At 45.8% G+C, this 20796-nt stretch overlaps 2 protein-coding genes across 7 annotated transcripts; both read right to left on the reverse strand.

Annotated features, from left to right (window-relative positions):
- Window positions 1–585: 585 nt before the first annotated feature.
- Window positions 586–10575, reverse strand: snx14 (sorting nexin 14). Of its 2 annotated transcripts, none has more exons than XM_069515579.1 (28): window positions 9972–10575; window positions 9027–9147; window positions 7808–7878; window positions 7457–7535; window positions 7344–7387; window positions 7179–7266; window positions 6864–6948; window positions 6589–6745; window positions 6399–6474; window positions 6168–6212; window positions 6010–6090; window positions 5753–5867; window positions 5513–5668; window positions 5282–5406; window positions 5047–5105; window positions 4457–4589; window positions 4108–4294; window positions 3934–4017; window positions 3743–3843; window positions 3490–3601; window positions 3260–3300; window positions 2952–3071; window positions 2672–2795; window positions 2428–2592; window positions 2102–2197; window positions 1695–1786; window positions 1455–1511; window positions 586–696 (listed from the first exon to the last, which is right to left on the reverse strand). In XM_069515579.1, exons 1-28 carry the CDS (start codon window positions 10088–10090, stop codon window positions 670–672), a joined length of 2760 nt encoding a protein of 919 aa, XP_069371680.1. In that variant the 5' UTR covers window positions 10091–10575; the 3' UTR covers window positions 586–669. The 2 variants fall into 2 exon arrangements, with proteins under 2 accessions (XP_069371680.1, XP_069371679.1); XM_069515578.1 differs by having other exon boundaries at window positions 7808–7881.
- Window positions 10576–11232: 657 nt separating this feature from the next.
- On the reverse strand, window positions 11233–19995 carry LOC109645554 (heterogeneous nuclear ribonucleoprotein Q). 5 transcript variants are annotated; one of them, XM_069515583.1, is made up of 11 exons: window positions 19844–19995; window positions 18634–18913; window positions 17941–18059; window positions 17233–17454; window positions 16960–17136; window positions 16691–16826; window positions 16348–16553; window positions 16072–16221; window positions 15850–15971; window positions 15380–15761; window positions 11233–13681 (listed from the first exon to the last, which is right to left on the reverse strand). In XM_069515583.1, exons 2-11 carry the CDS (start codon window positions 18911–18913, stop codon window positions 13643–13645), a joined length of 1833 nt encoding a protein of 610 aa, XP_069371684.1. In that variant the 5' UTR covers window positions 19844–19995; the 3' UTR covers window positions 11233–13642. The 5 variants fall into 5 exon arrangements, with proteins under 5 accessions (XP_069371684.1, XP_069371683.1, XP_069371682.1 ...); XM_069515582.1 differs by having other exon boundaries at window positions 11233–13684; XM_069515581.1 differs by having other exon boundaries at window positions 15223–15761.
- Window positions 19996–20796: the final 801 nt, after the last annotated feature.

Below are 20796 nucleotides of genomic sequence, written 5' to 3' on the forward strand. Positions count from 1 at the left end.
GTTCTGGATTCTTCGTCTTCACTCAGCTCAGCAGCCTCGGGGGAAGTTTCCCGGCGGCTGAACAAGGCCTCCTCTGTGTGCGGGTTTCAAACAACGCTCGCTGCCTGTTAATGTTTTATCTCTGGGCCTCGAACGCAGCGTCGCCAGCTGCCAAACGTCCGAGGTCGAAAAAAAAAGCTGCTGGAAACTTCCCAGAGGGAAACAACATTCACAACATTTGAACTCAGTTCACACGAATTACTGAAGGACACCCCAGAAACAGTTGCCATGACGATGCCGCACTGCTCGGACAGGAAATGCACTGACTGCTTCCTGTTGTGTCCCCTGAATATTTGTTCATTAAAACAAGATCATCACATCCTCAGGAAAGTTGGAAACGATGTTTCAGCTGATTTTAACATTTTGACCAGTTGTTGTCACTGATTGTATTTTTTCCCTTTTTTTTTCCCAGGTTGATGAACGCATCACCATTCAAAGGACCTTCAGTGTGGAAGTGGGTCAGTGAACGCACCACCGCTCAGTTTGAAGGTTCAAGATAAAAGTTTGAGAAAAATAAAAGTTAGATTTCAGTGCGACAGAAACCGCTCGGTGAATAAATATGTTTTTATTTCAAGAGGAATGTGGAAGTATTGCACGTTGGTCGTTCGGGACGTGGACGCAGCGTTCGCTTCACTCGCTGCTCGATTCCTTGGCTCCCTGCAGAGGGGGAAACAACATGAGACCGATGCATTGTGGGACATCAACACCTGCAGAGTCTAATATAGAAAGTGTCTCAGCGCTTCTCTTTTCTCGTGGTTCGTAACTGCAGAAAGTTCACACTGTTGGTTGCTCCTGAAAGCAACACGTCTGTTTCTGAGACGAAGTGACCTGAACGCATCGCGAGTTAACGAGTCTTTGTTGATCTCGACTGATTTTAACGACACGAAGATTAAATCAGAATTTAATACGAATTTAATATTAACGAACAATAAAAGTCTTTCACAGAAAATCATGAGGATGAGATTACGTCTCTGTCTCTTATCTAAGTCTGTCTCTTGTTTATGTCTCTGTCTCTTGTTTATGTCTCTGTCTCTTTATGTCTCTTTATGTCTCTGTCTCTTGTCTAAGTCTGTCTCTTTATGTCTCTGTCTCTTCATGTCTCTGTCTCTTTATGTCTCTGTCTCTTGTTTATGTCTCTGTCTCTTGTTTACGCCTCTGTCTCTTGTTTACGTCTCTGTCTCTTGTTTACGCCTCTGTCTCTTGTTTATGTCTCTGTCTCTTTATGTCTCTGTCTCTTGTTTATGTCTCTGTCTCTTTATGTCTCTGTCTCTTGTCTAAGTCTGTCTCTTTATGTCTCTGTCTCTTGTTTACGCCTCTGTCTCTTGTCTAAGTCTGTCTCTTTATGTCTCTGTCTCTTGTTTACGCCTCTGTCTCTTGTCTAAGTCTGTCTCTTTATGTCTCTGTCTCTTGTTTACCTTGCTGAGTTCAGGGAACAGCTCCTGCACGGCGATGTCCAGCAGGACGTAGGTCATCTGAGGAGACAGCAGAGAAATAACAAGACGTGAACTGAAGTCTGCACAGTTTCCTGAGACGATGTCAGAGTGAGTCCACTCGTCAAAGTCCGTCACACGGAACCTGTCACTCATCGTAATGATGACATTAGGACTTGTTGTGGCGCCACCTCTCTGTCGGTTCTCGTATGACCTGTTGTTTACCTGTTTGTTGAGAAGCGGCTGCTGGAAACTGTCAAACAAGAGACGGATCCCTTCGTATTTCGCCTCCTCTCCGATGCACTTTCCCACGAAGTCTGTGAACAAACAGGAAGTTCATTCATCAGGTTTGAGGATCTCAACGTGTTTGTAAAGAACACGAACGAGGAACGAACGGATCGTTTCAAATAAATCACTGTTCACGTCAATCATTTGCTCCGACGTGTATTTCTGACAGAACACGAACTGAAACTCAGTCGGAGGTCGGTGGTTAGAATCCGATCAGCTGAGGCGTTAAAGTCCGTGTAAAGACAGGAAGTCAAAGTTTGTGTGAACGTGTTTTTTCACAGGAACAAGTTTAAAGTTAGAACTTCTGTTGAACGGCCGAGAGTTTGAAGTGGAGACAAACCGACCTGGTAGATATTTCATCATCTCGTCAAACGTCTGCTTGGCTCGCAGCTGTTTGTCCTCGGGGGTTCGTTCACCGCTGCTCTCACAGAAAACAGCGTCTGCAGCAGGAAGCAGGACGAGAGCGTTAACATTTCTGATGTCAGCGACCCTGAAGGCATCGCTCCTCCTGAGCCGTCCTTCAGAGTCATTGACGTGTTGACGACCTGCGGCTGTGAATGTCCCGCCGTGGGATAAATAAAGTTTTTAAAATCACTTTGAATGGACAGAACGATGCTGTGAATCTAAAAGATGATTTAAATGTTCCCCCCTCCCCCGACAGGTTCCTGACCTCTGAGCTGTGTGATGAGCGACACCGTGCGATGCTCCTGCAGAATCTGCTCCAGCTTGAGCTGCATGTACTGATCCATGTAGGCCTCAAACGTGTTCTTCATCAGGATTCTCCCGGCGGACAGGAAGTGATGCAGCCAGTCCGGCATGTGGAAAACCACTCGACCTGACGATCAGATCATCGGCAGCAGGTTGGATTCACGCTCGGCCACGTTCGGCCCTCAGATACAGAAACTGATACTCACCCACGTGCATCATGTAGTCGTACATGCCGTGAACACTGACCAGTTCCAGGAAGCAGTTCTTCACGGAGTTCTTCTCGGGACGCTCCGACAGGTTTGCGTTGTTCTTGAACAAGTTGTTGAAAAGCTGCAGGTGAAAAAACACGTGTGAGGTAAAGAGAAGGAGACTGAAGCAGGAACACAGCCGGATGTTTCCTCAGCCGGATGTTTCCTCACTCAGATGTTTCCTCACTCAGATGTTTCCTCACTCAGTGTGTGTTTGACGGCGTTGGCGTGCTTTTACCTTCTTGTTGTTCTCTGTGGTCGGACTGAGGATGGTCAGCTCTGGTCTGCTGGGTTTGGGTTTGGGCGACTCGCAGGAGTTGAAGAAACTCTGGATGAACGGTTCCAGGTTCTGTCCTCGCTGGAAAAACACGTTTCACACGGTTCAATATGTTTAATGTCGTCGTCTGAGGTTTGATTCTGAGGTGTAGACCTCGCAGGAAGTCGTGGTCGTGTTGGACATTAAACGTATTAGTCTTGGAATGAGCAGATTGATGCAGTTCTCGTGTAAATGCACGATTTGTTGTTGACGTGAAGGAAGAGACTCACCTCTTTGATCAGCTTCCCTGGTACGGACTTGAAAATCTTCCCTGTGAAACAAAGACGAACAAACAGCCGAGAGATGAGAACAATCTTTGGTTTGTTTCATTTTAAATTCGGGAAGTGATGAGAAAAAAACTGTAGCTTTTATAACCTTGTTTCATTTCCTGTTTCTGAAAACTTAATAAACAACATGAAGAGAAATCGGATCAGAATAAAACCAGGGAGCGAGTTTTTACCCAGGTTGACGTCAGGCAGCATCCTGTCGAGGAACTGAGACTCCATACTGTGAGGAGACAGGAAGTCCGCCAGCAGCTGACTGTTACTGAGCTCTGGATGCTGCAGGAGTCTCTGAGACACACACACACACATCAGATCTACAGTCCATCCACTTCACCAGTTTTAATATCACATTTAATAAACATCTACATATTAAACAAGGCTCATTACGCCACCTAGTGTTTCAAACCTGTAATTCTCCAGATTTAATACCTGCAAATATTCCTCAAACTCTTCCCTCTTCGTCGTCAGGAATTCACAGTTCTTAGGTCCGATGATCCGTTTGGACGGAAGCTGTGCGTTTGCAAATGTTCCTGAAATAAAAAAAGACATTAGCTCTGAGAGGATTCAAACACAAACCTGAACGAGTGACGAACAACTGAACGTGTAACAGAAGAGTTCACCGTGGAATTCAGTCAGTTTGGATTCCAGGACGTAAAACTCCAGATATCTCCTGAAGACCGACCACTTCTCCGTTTCATGACCGACTGGAAAAGAAGAGAAGAAGACAATCACACCAGGGATCTGACGGGAGATTTAAAACGACGCTGCTGAGACTCGCTCGCTCGCTCGCTCGCCTGTCTTTCTGTCGTTGCGCTCCACGTCGATGCAGAACACGGGGATCCGCTCCCTCTTCACCTCGTCGTCGTAGCTGTCGATGTAGGGGATGGTGATGCTCCACGCCATCAGGTTCCTCAGGGCGCCCGCCGCGCTGGCCGGCTGGGCGGGGGAGTCGTCCTCCATCACGATAGTCGCCTCCTCCACCTGCACAAAATAAAATTAAAAAAAGATTCATCAACAACCTGAGGTGACACTCGGACTGAGAACACGCCCACATCAGACGGTACAGGTAGACGACGCCCACAGAGGTGATGACGACAGGACGTACGTATGTCAACAGAACCGTGTTAAAACTGTGACGCTCACCAAGTCGTCGTCCATGTCGCTCATGGCGCCGGGCGGCAGCATGGCGCCCTCCATGGTCGTGCTCCTGAACACACCTTTGATCTTGCTGCCGATTCTGCTGATGCCGAACGTCTCCCCTCGTTTTGACGGGTTCCTGCAGAGGAACAGAGAACGTGGTAGAAGTTCTGTGAACCGAAGTTCAGTTTCACTCTGACGTGTTCGAACAGAGAAGAAGAATCCATCGAAGGAATCAGTGAAAATAACAAAGAGTGGATCTGATGGAAGCTCAGGATCAGATTTTCTGAGGATCCTCTGAACGAACATCAACAGCTTTGATTCAAGAAAGTTTCTCTAACTCACTTCAGAGTGAAACATCTTCACGTCTGTTTCAGTAAAACTCTTTCTTTCTATCAGACGAGGTGATATTAGGTCTTAGTCTTTTAAATATATATGTATGTGTGTATATATACACACATACATATATATATACACGTTCTGTGTATGTGTGTATATATACACACACACATACACAGAACGTCTGAATTATTCGATTAGATGGATAAAATGATTTCTCTCATTATAAATGATTCTTGAATCAATAATCCACAAACCTGTTGATTCTGGAGTTCCTGGTCAGAGACTCCGCCCCTCTCAGCAGGTGCCTGAAGTACTGAACCGAGACGACAAGTTACAAACCACCGACACAAACAAATCTGATTCTGAACTTGAATTCACAGTGTGAAACCGACTGTCTGGATAAAAGTGATAAAACCACAGAGTTCAAATATATTTGAATTGAATCTTACGAGTATTTTAAAACGGAGAACTGTGGGTGTGAGCTCTTACTTCGTCGCTGTGACAGAACATGGGCGTGAACACTCTCTCCAGCAGAGACAGGACGTGCTCGTACGCCTCGAACAGGCAGCGCATGGTCTGCAGCTTCACCACGCCGCTGTACGGACCTGTGGCAACTGAGAGAGAGAGCAGGGTTAAACCTCCTCACTGTGACTGAACACGGACGACTGAAGAGACTCTGTGTCTGCGAGAGGACGGCGGCTGAAGGACGAGGTGTCTCACTGTTCTTTATCTCCTCCACGATGAACGGGTCGAAACTGATCTTGTCGATGCTCTCGTCCAGGCAGTACGTCTCGTAGATGTGCAGCACCTCGCCGTGGAGACGCTGCAGCTCCGAGTCGCTCAGCTCCGGACTCAGGATCTTATCGTTGAACTCCTCTGGAGGAGACGTCAGGACATCGTGAGTTCTGAGACAGAGATGTTGACTGTGTGTGTGTGTGTGTGTGTGATGGGGTCTCTTACCCACAGCGAGGCAGAACTGCAGCACGTGCACGGCTCCTTCCTGCTTGAGGAAGTTCATGAAACGAAAGAGGAGATCCTGCTGATCCCTGATCTCCCTCAGCTCCAACTTCAGCACCTGAAGGACGAGGCTCGGTTAACGGTCACACACGCTACAGGAAACGCTTCAGACACTCGGAGACAAGACGTGAACGGCACAAGAGAATCTGTCGGGACGTTTGTGATGTGTGGTGAAGTCTCGCTCTGTCGCTGACACTCACAGACGCCTTCTTGTTGCTGACGTCGGCGTATTTCTGTAGAAATGGAACCAGGTCTGACGGCGGCTCGGTGGCGGCTTCAGGCTGGAGACAGAAGAGATTTGAAACTGTGAGTCTGAAGATTCATTTCTTCTGCTCTCACTTCTGAAGGTTGAACTTACTGGAGCGTCGTCAACAAAGATGAGCACCATGAGGTTCACAGTGTCCTGCAGCACAAACAGACAGCTGCGTTACAACAAAGCTGCGTCACCATCTTCTCTCCACACGGTGGCGCTACAGCCTCATTGAAGCTCAGATACACAAACAGACTGTTCATTTCTTCCTCTGAACGTTTTACGAAACAGACGAAGCGGCGCAGTACCACACACACACACACACACTGCTCTACTCACGGGGTCGGCCATGAAGTCCATGGTCGGCAGGAGGACGGATCCAGACATCACCTCCCGCAGCAGCAGAGCCAGAGACCTGAACCACGAGCAGAGACACCGGGTTCAGACAATCTACTTCCTGTTTACGTCACAGGACCAGTGTAGATGAACAGTCATGTGACGTGTGTGTTCCGGTCAGGTGTGTCTGTACCTGCAGTCTGTAGCTTTGGGCGGCATCACGTAAGGAAACAGCATCTCCGTCAGTTTCCTCAGGTAGAACAACTCGTCCTTCCGGCTGCGCAGAGCGACGTGAAGGTCGGCGCCGTATTCGTCCAGAGCGGCCGGCTGTAAGCTCGCCACGTTCTTCACTGCAGACAAACAACACAGTGCAGGGGGCGGGGCGTCAGCCACCACGTGATGTTCCTGTCATTTTAATACGAGCGAAACAAATGAAAGGTTTCGTGTGAAGACGACTTCTGTTGGAACCTTTTCCTCGAGCTTTGGCGATAACTTCAATGTGCTTCATTGCAGCTTTCATCACTTTGTCTGCAAACACAGCGGGGACGTCCACCTGCGGAAAGACAAAGACAAACGGCACCGAGGACACTTCAGTCGGGATGAGACACGTCAGAGCAGCAGAAAATAATGAACGCATTTATCTTTAACCATCGACTGTAAATAGAGATGGACGACACGTCTCCAGTGAAGCTCAACTATTCACACTGTTACGAGACAACTTCACGTTTAAAGTTCGTCTCCTCCTCAAACTGCTCGACTGCTGCTGAAGTGTCTGAACGTCACCTTCTGAGCTCGGCGGACGAGAACCGAGGCGAAGAAGCGAAACGTCATCCTCAGTTCGTCGACACACGCCTCGTCGTCTGTGATGTCCCTGAAATCCACAGGATCGAGTTTAAAACCGAGAAAATCCACTTTTGTTCAAACAATAACCGAGGGGTTTCCTCATACCTGTACCAGGGGAACACGAAGTTCTCCAGAACCAACTCGAACACCTGCAGATGAGAGAGAGTCAGAAATCAACTCGTCTGGAAACAGAGCAGCGATTAAAACCATCGTCGTACCTCTGCTACGGAGGAGTCCACCTTGGAATGAACCTTCAGGTCCAACCACGGCTGATGGTTCTCCAGCAGCAGCGTCGGCCTGTGAACAGACATCGGTTCCTGTGAGAGCTGGAGTGATTGGAGACGTTCTGCTCGTGTGACAGAAACTAGAGACTCGTCTTTGTCTTTATCACGAAGAGAACAAACTGAAATCTGTGTCGAAGAACGTCGACACAAACACGACTTTCTGCGTCGCTCGGCTCGAGTGCACATGTTCATTAAATACATGTTGAGGTAGAATCCAAACACTGGTGACATGTTACACACACATGTAAACATGTGCATGTACATGTGTGTGTATAGTGAACATACCGGTGACGCTTGCACTTGACCTTCCCACACACGGCACAGCTGTGACCCAGAGGAAACAGCTCCTGATGCTGCTGCTGGAGACACATCCGAGAAACTTCAGCAGATCAAACAGGAGAACAAGAAGAGAACAAGAGAACAAGAGAACAAGAGGAGAACAAGAAGAGAACAAGAGAACAAGAGGAGAACAAGAGGAGAACAAGAAGAGAACAAGAGAACAAGAAGAGAACAAGAGAACAAGAAGAGAACAAGAGAGCAAGAAGAGAACAAGAGAACAAGAGGAGAACAAGAGGAGAACAAGAGGAGAACAAGAAGAGAACAAGAAGAGAACAAGAAGAGAACAAGAGAACAAGAAGAGAACAAGAGAACAAGAAGAGAACAAGAGAGCAAGAAGAGAACAAGAGAACAAGAGGAGAACAAGAGGAGAACAAGAGGAGAACAAGAAGAGAACAAGAAGAGAACAAGAAGAGAACAAGAGAACAAGAAGAGAACAAGAGAGCAAGAAGAGAACAAGAGAACAAGAGGAGAACAAGAGGAGAACAAGAGGAGAACAAGAAGAGAACAAGAAGAGAACAAGAAGAGAACAAGAAGAGAACAAGAAGAGAACAAGAGAACAAGAAGAGAACAAGAGAACAAGAAGAGAACAAGAGAGCAAGAAGAGAACAAGAGAACAAGAGGAGAACAAGAGGAGAACAAGAGGAGAACAAGAAGAGAACAAGAGAACAAGAGAACAAGAAGAGAACAAGAGAACAAGAGGAGAACAAGAAGAGAACAAGAGAACAAGAGGAGAACAAGCAGAGAACAAGAAGAGAACAAGAGAACAAGAGAACAAGAGGAGAACAAGAGAACAAGAGGAGAACAAGAAGAGAACAAGAAGAGAACAAGAGAACAAGAAGAGAACAAGAAGAGAACAAGAGAACAAGAAGAGAACAAGAGGAGAACAAGAAGAGAACAAGAGAACAAGAGAGCAAGAAGAGAACAAGAGAACAAGAGGAGAACAAGAGAACAAGAGGAGAACAAGAAGAGAACAAGAAGAGAACAAGAAGAGAACAAGAGAACAAGAAGAGAACAAGAAGAGAACAAGAAGAGAACAAGAGAACAAGAAGAGAACAAGAAGAGAACAAGAGAACAAGAGGAGAACAAGAAGAGAACAAGAGAACAAGAGGAGAACAAGAGAACAAGAAGAGAACAAGAGAACAAGCAGACACACGCTCTGACTCACTTTGTCTCTTGGCTTGATGGACAGGAGGACGTTTGGCAGAAGAGACTCGGGGCCGAGGGAACAATAGAAAGTGACGACACCGGCCAGGAACGACCAGAACACCATGAGGATGTGGATGTAGCTGCACAGACACACTAACACTTTAACACTGACGGCAGCAACACACACAGACCAACACACTCAGACCAACACACTCAGAACAACACACAGACCAACAGACACAGACCAACACACAGACCAACACACACAGACCAACACACTCAGACCAACACACACACACACAGACCAACACACACAGACCAACACACACAGACCAACACACACAGACCAACACACACAGACCAACACACACAGACCAACACGCAGACCAACACACACAGACCAACACACTCAGACCAACACACGCAGACCAACACACACACACACAGACCAACACACACAGACCAACACACTCAGACCAACACACACAGACCAACACACACAGACCAACACACACAGACCAACACACACAGACCAACACACACAGACCAACACACACACACACAGACCAACACACTCAGACCAACACACACAGACCAACACACACAGACCAACACACACAGACCAACACACACACACACAGACCAACACACTCAGACCAACACACACAGACCAACACACACACACACACACACACACAGACACCATGACAGAATCTTGATCTCCCCCTGGTGGCTCTCTGCGGTACAGCTCATGGATCCACTGGATGAAACTTTATTGAGTCTGCAGGATGTTGACATGGTGAACATTGTTTACGCTAACAACATGTAAACATGGTCACGTGTCCTGCCCACTGACAAGGGAGAGGCGGGGCTTATGGCCTGTACTGCAGGTAGCCGCCAGAGGGCGATCGAGACGCTTTTGGCTTCACTTTGGTAGTGACGTCACTGGCACGTCACGGCTCACCTGTTGAGCAGCACGGTGACGCAGAGCAGCGTCATCAGCAGGCAGCAGAAGAGCGGGTAGTGACGTCCCGCCTCCGTCAGCCTCCGCCTCACGTCCTCCAGGAACCACGGAGCCGCCATCGGTCGCTCCGGTTAGCTAATGTTAGCTCCGGTGAGCTAACCCTTACCTTCCGCTCGGTTGACGGTGTTTATCCGGTTAAACTCGCGGGTGCCCGGTGGACCAGTCACGTCATGTTCCGGTGCTGGACCTCAGCTCCTCATTTAAAAACAACTCGACTCAGATTCTACTTCCTGTTTGTTTCTGAGCCCTGACACTTCCGCTGCGTCACCTCCGGTTCCTGGGATGCCAGGTCTGAGAGAGACTCACGTAACGACGCTTACGAAACCAGATCACGTGACAAACCGACTCCAGGTTAATGAGATCAGAGAAAATCCGCTTTTATTATGAAAGAGACAGGATGAATAATGTTTCACTGCTTCAGTTCATGAGTGAAACTTCATGTAAAGTTTAACAACAATGATATGTGGGATTATCATCTGTAATCCTGTAAAGTGTCTGTGAGCACAAATCAAATGAATTATTATAAATGAGTCAAATAAAAATAAACTCACCGTGTTCAGATTTGAACGTTTGTTAGTTCCTCTAAAGTTCACGTACGATACTGTCACCGTGGATCTTAGTTGAACCTTTAAGTTTTTTCTTTTCTTGTTCTATGAAATCATGACAGGTTTTGTTTCCTAATCTGATGTTTTACTTTTATTCACTTTAGTTGATTCCGTTTTATTTCAAATAACTGATCATCTGTCTTATCTCTGAAGCTTGGACAGAAAATAGTGAACATTGGCATCTTGATTTCTTAAAGTCCAATAACTTCACATCTATTAAACTGTAATCTGGAGTATTTCAGTTACTGCAGGATAAATATGAGTTATAATAGCTGTTGTGTTTAATTGCAATCAACTCTAACACACCAAGTCTTTTTCCTGAGTCAACCTCTAATCCCACTGATGTCACTGGTTTTCTGTTGGATTATATCTAGAGATCACAAATTGTGATTTAAATTCTATTTACAACTTAATCTGAGTTTTTATCAACTGACAATAAAAAGCAACATATAACTCCCACTATTCATTTATAATATAGTTTATATCTGATTTGATGAGTATTTACCAAATCATTATTTAGCTGCACAGATTAAGACCATTATTCAAACAGTTATTTTAAGAATTGCAGGGGCTGTAAAATAAAAGCACAACCAAGGTCAAAGTCATCAACTTTATTAGAAAAATAGGTTTAACTCACCTCACTGTACAAGTATAAAACAATTCATTTGCAAGAATGCAAACACTTGTTAGCAAAACAAACAAAACATTTCTTGACCCTTAAATTCCAAAAGAGTCAGCAAGATTTTCACAAACTGGGTTTGAAGAAAAATAAAACAAGCTGCACAATTCTGTCTGAACTGAGAAATAAAACACGAGTCACAAAAAGAAATAGAAAGAAAACAAACCGATGTCTAAAGACTTTAAGGTTCAGTGTGTAAGATTTAGGTGAAAGAATCTATCGGCAGAACTTGAATATAAAATAATCCTTGTGATGTTTTCACTGTTTTCATCTACATTGTGTGAATTGTGGTTTTCTTTACCATAGAAATGATCTTTATGTTTAAAAATTGTATATTCACATGGGGGGGGGGGCCGCCATGTTTTTTTTTATTGTCATCCAAACTGGACAAACTAAAACCTTTGAGTTTTCATGACAACTGAAGTTCACCACAGGTTCTCCGTCATGTTGGGAAGGGGGGGTGAGATGAGGAGTATTCAGCTGGAACATGACACTTCTCTAGATGTCGCTAAATTCTACACACTGAACCTTTAAAGGAGAAATCCAACCTCAAGAGACTGATTCAATCAGTTATTTTGTGATGTTAACTCCAAACGGTCTCATTCTGTGACTTCCATCAATCCGCAGAATGTGAACGAGGATGTTTGAGCACAACCTGATCGCTGCTCGTCAGTTTGAGAAACATCATAATATTGTATTTAATATCGAGGATGTTTCTTCCAGTTAAGTTTCTTCTCTCCAGTCATCAGAGCTGCTGAACTGTTGGTTTCTTTATAGAAAGTAAAGATTATTACTAATGAGCTAAACTGCTGTTTCTGACTGTCCGAAGAGTTCATCCACAAAGTTTCAGGTTGTCAGGATGGATCTGCTCCTTTAAAGTCGTAACATCTTCATGTCATAGAGAAGACATGATTCAACATGGTTTACAGGAAACATTTGTCACGACCACATACAGCTCGTAGCACCATCATCAGTCTACACCAGACCTGCTCAAAGACTTGATAAGTAAGTCAGCTTCACTGCTCCTTCCTGTTCGTGCACCAACACGACATGTTGGTGCAGTGAAGACGACCCGAGAATCACTTTGTGAACAAAAACAACATTAAGACAGTTTTCCCATCATGGGGACAAAGCTATGACTGTGGTTTCCAGGCATTAAAGATTTTACAAAGAAAAGTAGAAAGCTAGAAAACGTCTGTCCGTTAGCGACATCATTGCTCATCACGTTCAGGGACAGCGATGCTTGTTCAGGCTCATCTCAGGAGCAGCTGCAGCTGCGTCACGTCTCCACTGAGAACTGTGACTCTTTAAGTGCTGGTTGTTGTTGCCTGTGCATCTTTATCTCAGGAGGGGGAGGAGCATAGACTGTGAATAAAGATGGACGACATGACGGCTCTCAGCAGTGAAGCTAAACTGTGTCAATCACCTGCTGCTGGATGAATATAGCGAAGGTCGTAAAGCCCAACTCCTCCCACATTGGTAGATGGGACATGGAGTAAACTAATAACTCCAGATAATCTCACGTCATTCTCCGAGGGGCTGAAAGACGAGGAGATTCCAGAGCTTTAGGTGATAGGGGCCGACGCCGGAGTGGATGAGCTTTAAATTTGAATTGGTGAGATGTAGATACCACAGCTCCACGCCACGAACACCACTGCAGACTCCAAATGTGCAAGATGGCAGCCTTCGTATCCACGATATCGTGGCTTCTTTTCTAGACAGTGGGAGGAAGCGGAGGCGCGGCGTCCATTTTTATTTACAGTCTATGATTTAGAGGGAAAGGGGGGAGGGGGGGCTGCCTCCGTTTCCTCAAATACAAAAAGAAACGGTGCAGACGTGTCCTCGAAACTGAGGAAGTTAACGAACCCTCGCTGGCTTTAGTTCAGAAAAGAACCAGTGTTTCTGGAATGCCCGACCTTAAACGGCGGGTGATCGTCACACCTCAACTCTACCTGATAATCCCAGATTATCTGATAACCGTAGATCATCATGTCTAGTCCATCGTAAAGATGAAGTTTAAAAGCTAAAAGGAAAAAAAGTAGCATCAAGTTCCATTAAAAATCAAAAGAAAGTGCACAGACTTTTCCAGAAGGATGTCCATCGTGAACTCACTCAGTCGTAACTGTGGTTGGGTCTTTTAAAACTTAAGAGTCATTGCGTTTATACAATAATAATAAGAAAAAAAACATGTTTTGCTTCTGGTTTTAAAAAACTTGGCAGTTTCAGGAGAAAAAAGGCTGGAATACGACTGGACCACTGAGTCAGGTGACCTTACCATTCCATCCTCTGGCAGCCTGCAGCGTGCAACGCCATACGCTGGTCAGTCTTCATAGTGACGCGTCAGGTCCGGCCTCAACCCCTTTTACCTGCTAGTCAGGTAACAAAAGGAAGCAATTAGAGAATGGAAAACAGGATCGAATTACAATCTGCACAGGCATCTACTGTTCTGTGTCCCTCACACACACAAACACACACTCTGAGAACTGTGCCACAAGTAGAACGTGAATTTACAAACATTAGAAGACAAAGCACGCTCTCACAGACGCCCTCTGACGTTACATGCACATGTCAATGCCTTAAAGAGGACGACAAGCACGAGTCGGCCCGGTTGGGATAAAAAAAAAAAGTGTTTGAGGTGCAGCGGGTGAAAACGCAGGACACGGGCAAAGAGGAGGGAGAGGGGTGGGGGTGGGGTAAAGAGCAGCCACGTCTATGAAAGCAACAGGAACATAAAAACACTACGAGCGAGTCATGCACGGCAGCGCTCTACCACAGCAGCAAGATCAAACCTCCAGATATAACATGCAAGATTAGTATCCAGGCCTTCAACAGCTAGGTAGATCCTTCTGGGACAAGGAAAAGCTTCACTTTGAAGTCAATCAAATTGTGCCTTTACCCCCCCCCCCACACCACCAGTAACAAACGGCACTAGTATGACAGACTTGTAGGGGGCGGGGCTTACTCTCTACTCTGCTTTGACAGTGAATTTAGGACACCAATTTGTGAGACATATGTTTTTGGACATGAGAGGAACTCATAAGGATGAAGTATGTCAGTACACATACAGAAACACTCGGAGAGATGCTCACTATAGAAGTAGGTGATTTGGAATTTGATGGCATGCAAGGTGACACTGTAGCATGTGGCCAACACTGGCAAACCTTGAGTCCATTTCCTTCCACAAGGAGCCTTAAAATTTGAAGGCAATTTGAAGAGAGAATTTGCCGAAACATGAATTTGCAACACAATTTGAAGTTTTGTACACGTGTGCGTGTATGTTTATTAAAGCAGACAAACAGCAAAAGGATACAAGCCAAAATGTAAAGCCAAAAAATAGGACTACGATGGTCCTTTTTTTTTTTTTTCTTCTTTTCAATAACAAGACACGCATTACTTTGTGACAATACAAATTGTATTTTCATTTGTTTTAAATACATGTTTAGGAGACATATGCTTTGTTGCTGTTAGCTACTTAAAACATGATAACCAGAATGTCTAAAAACATACATAAAGCTAAAGCCAAATAGACAGCTCCACCACAGGATTGCAGCTAAAATTTTTCACCTTTTGTTATGGAAACTCTTTTTTAACGACCATCTTAAAAAAAATAAAAATTAAAAGAAAACCAGTTCGCCAGAAACAGGGAGTGTGACTACTATTTGAGTCCAAGCGGATTATTAAAATATGTACAAAAAGTTATCTTGCCAGATGTCACCAATTTTGAGGAAAAAATGCCGGCAACCGTATGGGATTGAGGGCCAATCAGATCAAGTCTCTAAATAAAAAAAGACACCAACAAAAACAAACACGTATTTAGTTATCAAAGCCCTACTGGTTTACTTCCACTGTTGCCCAAAAGAATCCTGATAAAATTCCTGGTTGTCAGATTTGTAACCAGAATAGTTACCAGAATGATCACCACCTTGGAGCGGTTGCTGAGCAATGGGTTGAGAGCCCCAGTTCTGATTATTGGTTTGGCGACGCTTGGAATCTGGCTGGTTGTACCCATCAGCTTTGCGCTTTCCTCCTACATTTCCACCGCGGCCACCCCGCGCACCACGTACCCCTCCTCGCCCTCTCGGCTGCACTCCTCCTCTTGCGCCGCGCCCGCCACGGCCTGGTCCTGGCCCGCCACGCTGGGAGAAGTTGGCCCTGCCCCTAGGTGCACCAGCGCCGCCACGTCCTCTGGATGGAGAGGCTCCCCCTCGTGAGCCCCTGTTTCCACCACGCCCTCGGCTCGGGCCCTGGAAGTCGTCGTAGCCGTAATAGGGGTCATCGTAGCCGCCACGATAGTTGTGATAGTCATAGCCATAATAGTCATAGTAGTCCTCGTAACCGTAGTAGTCAGGTGGGTAAGAGTAGCCACCCCGGTTGCCACCTCTGCCCCGGCCTCTCGCAGGCGGTGGCATGTGGGGAGGGGGAGGGTAGTAGTAATAGTCATCATACCTGATTAAAACAAAAACCAGCGTGAAATTAACGACATGATGCGAACAACATCAGAGAGCAATGACCTGAAACAAAAGACGGTTCTCACATTTGTGTTTTGGCAGCTTGTCTCTGGGCTTTACGCTCCTTCCTTTTCTGATCTGGTGGTTTAGCAAAAACAATCTGAATCGCATCCCCCTCCAGGTCGGTCCCGTTCAGTTCCTCCAGCGCCTGTGAAACACGAGTGACATTTGTACAAACGTCTTTAGACTCAGGCCGATGAACTGATGTATGAGACAACCGTCCCAAAAAATCTGAAGTGAATCTGTACCTTCACTGCTCCGTCCCGCTCTTCAAAGTGAATGAAAGCGTAATCTTTGAGCTTCTTCACTCGCTCCAGGTTTCCAAATGCACTGAAGGACTTTTCCAGGATCTCCTCCGTCACACCGTTGGAAAGATTTCTCACAAATAAAACCTTCACCTGTGAAATGGACAAGGAGACGATCACACCTCACGTCAGTCTCTACTGATCAGTATATATGTCGACCAGAAGACATTTATTGAATGAGGTCAAAGAAATGCTACAACTTGGACTTCTGAATCTCACCTTGGACATGACCTCTGGGTCGGGGTCTTCGATGGGATCAGCCCACTCCACTGTCACCACGTTGCCCCACACCTTCACCTTCCCGCTCATTAGCCGGCGACGGGCCTGAGCGGCCGTTTTGTGGTCCTCATACTCCAGGAAGCAAAAGCCGCGGTTCTTCTTTTTGTCGTCAGGCTGGTGATACAGTATGACATCACTGAGGCCCTCTGTTCAGTCCAGAAAACAAAAACAGAAATTAAGTCTTTAAAATCAGAACACGTCACAGAAGTTGTCCGATGTGACAAAAAACAGCAGCGGGGATGTGACAGGAATTCAAATGTATTAAAACTGGAATTATCTTTACCTGTGACTTTAGCAAATTCTTCGACAATCTGCTCCTTTGTTTTACTCTTGGGAATAGAGCCGACAAATAGCCTGTTGTTGGCGACAGATATACAAACCCCGATGTGCTTTCCAGGGCGAATCTCATGATTATTACACTGTAACAACACAAAGATTCACGTCACTGACAGTTGACAAATTCAACCGTCAGAGTTTCTCTGTAAACAATCGTTTGAGACTCTTTTCCAAACTCCTGCCATGCGACTCGGCTCTTGTTCCTGAGAGACTCACCAGCTTCACCGCCTCCTGAGCTGCCTCTTTAGTACAGAACGTGACGAAGGCATAGCCCCTGTTCATGCCGCTCAGCGGGTCCATCATTAGCCTGAGATCCCAGATAGAACCAGCCTTCTCAAACAGAGGAACCAGCTCGTCTTCAAACAAGTCACGGGGAATCTTTCCGACGAATATCTTGGAGAAACACAGAGAACAAAATCCCAGCCGTCAATCAGGACCTTTCATTTTTACAGACAGTTTTGGTTTGTTTTCAGATTCTCTGAAGTGTACCTCTGTTCCGACTGTGGGTTGGGCCCCTGAGTACACCGACTCAGGCGGGGGGCCTCCATACTTTCGCTGTCCTGTTGTGACGTCCAGCGTGTAGTTGGTTCTGTCCAGGAGTTCTTTGATTTTGGCCTCATCGGGTCCTTTAGTGGAATCTGAAACCTTTGTCCCTTGTTTCTCCCTCTGTCTGTATGTCTTCATTACACCACAGAGAAAGGCACTTTTGTTCTGGAAGAGAAAACAATTGTGTCACAAACACACACTATTAATATTCATGTTCTCTAAAAATCAGCATGTAGAGGAAAGGACACAACAAAACTGAAGACAAGTTCACTCAAGTCCTGTCAATTTAACTCTGTTTTATTCATTTAAAGCCGAAGCTAATGAAGGATGAAGACCAGGTTTGGAAAGTTGTGTGGATTTATACAAACACCACTCAGACCAAAACTGAGAAATCTGTGGCGTTCACTAGTTCTATTACAACCAACTATAAATTCCAGGATTGTACTTTAGACGTGGTTCATCTAAACTTCCTGTTTGTCATTACACAGATCAAATACAACAAACTCAAAATAACGTACATTTAATATTTGAGTGACATTTGACAGGTGTGCTCAGTTTAGTTGGCAGAAACACCCTCTCCACTACGGTCTGTAACAAAGACCCCTTTGTGTGTCAGAGTCACACCTAAAAGAGGGCGTGTTCACAGCTTACCTGCACGTGTGACAGGTCGCTCTCTTTGAACTGAACCAGCACTTGCAGGGCTCCCTCCTCGTTGAATTCTTTCAAAGCTTCAATAGCCCGTTCGTCGAGGTCACTATGTGCTACCAGGCCTGAAATTCACAACCAAACACACAAACTGTAAATATGGTGTTATAAACATGATGATCTGTGCCAGAAGAAAACTATTTCATTAAAGCTTTCTTACTTTTAACAATCATTTCCCCCGTGTCAAATAAAAACATCCCTGTGGCTGCTGCTCAAAGAGAACAATTCACAGACTGCAGCCCAACAGCTGCTTTATTGTGTCTGCACAGAACCAGCTGGCTTCCATCTACCATCCTTAAACCCTTTAGAGCTACACCCATCCTTTCACCCTTTCAATCCAGTCTCACACTCAGCTGCACGTCAATACTCGGGCTGAGAAACGTATTGATGTGCAACAAAGAAGGTACTTAAGACAGATCACAGGAGAGTTTATTGATCCCGTGGCAGAAATTCACCTCCTGTTATTTAACCTGCACAAATGATTAGATTAACAACTTTAAACCAGGCCCACATTTAGTCATTAGCTGAGTTCAGTACAGAGGATTAGTTTGTTTTCCAGGTCTCCGTTTGTTTTTCTCTGGAGAAGGTGCAGACTAGAGACAACAGCGGTGCACAGCCTGAGATCGAGCCTCTGCTTACCTGCTACATAAAGTTCATCTAACTTCTCAGCGACCTGCTGAGGTAAACCAGCTTCCAGTAAAGCCTGGAAGTGTTCTGAGTGGGTCGCAGCTGCTGTAGTGTCCATTGGTTCCTCTGTGCCGTTTCCATTTACATGATCGGGGGCCAGGTCTCCAGTATCATCAGGGGCCATGTCTCCAGCGTGATCTGGGTCCATGTCTCCAGCGTGATCGGGATCCATGTCTCCAGCGTGATCGGGATCCATGTCTCCAGCATGATCGGTGGCCATGTCTCCAGACATCTGTGCAGATGAGATAAAGAGAAGAACACTGATTCAAGGATGATTCAACTGATGCTGCTGAAATCAAATCAAACACTGCAGCTTACTACTTGGAGACATCACATCCATCCTGAGTCATAACACTGAGAGCCCCTCCAATAACAGCGTCATGAACAAGTGTTGTGAACGTCCTAACAATACCTTAAGTTCAATGAGTGGAGAGTAAACACATCGTATTCACAGGAGAGAAGCTGCCACATGAGACCAACAGCTTCAGCTCTGGATCACTGATCAAACCACCGTGTGCAACAGAGATCAGAGCCCGAACAACAGCTCCTTTCCCCCGGTACGAGCTCCAGGCTGAGCCCGGTCAGGATCTGGTTACAAACCAAACTACATCAACACATTTCGTGCGGGTTTTGGCGCCATCGTTCGAGACTGGACTCAGTTTACAAACCGCATCTGCGCTGATGCTGCTCATGTTGTCGGACACAGCCTCCCCGGGGCCTGGTTCACGGGGCCCCACACAGATCACACTGCCCGCTCACGTTTATAGACGAGTAATAATCGGTTACTACAACAAACTGGTTCCACACACACCCACCACGCCTCTGTTAGCTCCCTGTCAGCGAGCTAACCCCGGCTGTGCAGCCCGCAGGCCCCGCGGCTCCAGCACACGCGTGGCGGAGCAAAGAGAGAGAAGCTGCCGGCCCCGCAGCGAGTGACAGGGCGGAGCCGCCTCTGGCTCCGGCTTCTTTAAACGGAGTCCTCGCCGCCGGATTCAACCTCACGCGTTCAACCGGCCGCTAATCCAAGCGGGCCCGTTTTTCAAAATGCCGGCTCGGCGCTGCGCTGCTAACAGTGACCGGTCCGCCGGTGAGCTCAGAGAACGAGCCCGGCTACAGAACCACACACGGCGGAGACCCCGCGGCGTCCCCGGGGAGAACGTACCGTGAAACCCTGGGTGCAGGACGCTGCTCTGCCGTGGGGACGGTGCTGCGGGTGATGGAGAAGATTGACGCCGGCGCTGCTCCGCTGGTTTCTTTACTCCCGGTGAAACAAAATGGCGACTGCGTAACGTCGCGAGCTCTGCTTCTTCGTCTGCACGCGAGGGGTTTCCCGCGCTGCTCACCACGGGCTGCTCACTTTCCATCTGTTACTTCCGGTTCGTGTCCGTTTCCACCGAACAGCTGATTTGTGTTTGTTTCTCTCGGCGGCGATCAAACCTGCACACATCTCACTCAGCCCCGATAAAACTCCCTGCTTCAGCGTTAGCCAGCGTTACCTTGGTTATTAGCTTAGCGTTAGCCTCGTGTTGCTGCACCTTACACGTGTTTTCACTCTGATCTTAACTGTCAACAAAACCGACCTTTTAAAATAATGTCTATAAATCTACATTTACTCCACGTTACTTTTTCAGTGGAGTTTTTAATTCAATTTTCGCAGCTAGTTGCATCCTTTATTTTGAAAACTACAACCGGAAAAACTAATTGCGATAGAAACCTTTCACAGTAAACTTCACCTGGAAAAGCTTTTAGTGATAAATAGATTGATAATATTTGATTTGTTAATATTTGATTAAACATCATGTAATGGACCCGAGAAGAAAACTTATAATTATAAATTATAAATAATATATATAATTATAAATTATAAAATTTATAATTTATATTCATTCAGCTCAAGTCATTTGAAATAGATCTGCAGGTTTGTGTAGTTTTGTACACAACATTTATTCTTGAAGTATGGAGCCTATTTAATGTATATGCTTTTACTTAATAACAATAATAATTGTATTCATAAATTATTATAATTGTATGTATACAGCACCTTTTAAAGCAGCCGTTCTTCAGAAAGATGACAAATAAATAATATAATAACATTTAACACAATAAAATATTAAA

This window comes from Paralichthys olivaceus, chromosome 19, assembly GCF_024713975.1.
Source record: "Paralichthys olivaceus isolate ysfri-2021 chromosome 19, ASM2471397v2, whole genome shotgun sequence".
Lineage (NCBI taxonomy): Eukaryota > Metazoa > Chordata > Actinopteri > Pleuronectiformes > Paralichthyidae > Paralichthys > Paralichthys olivaceus.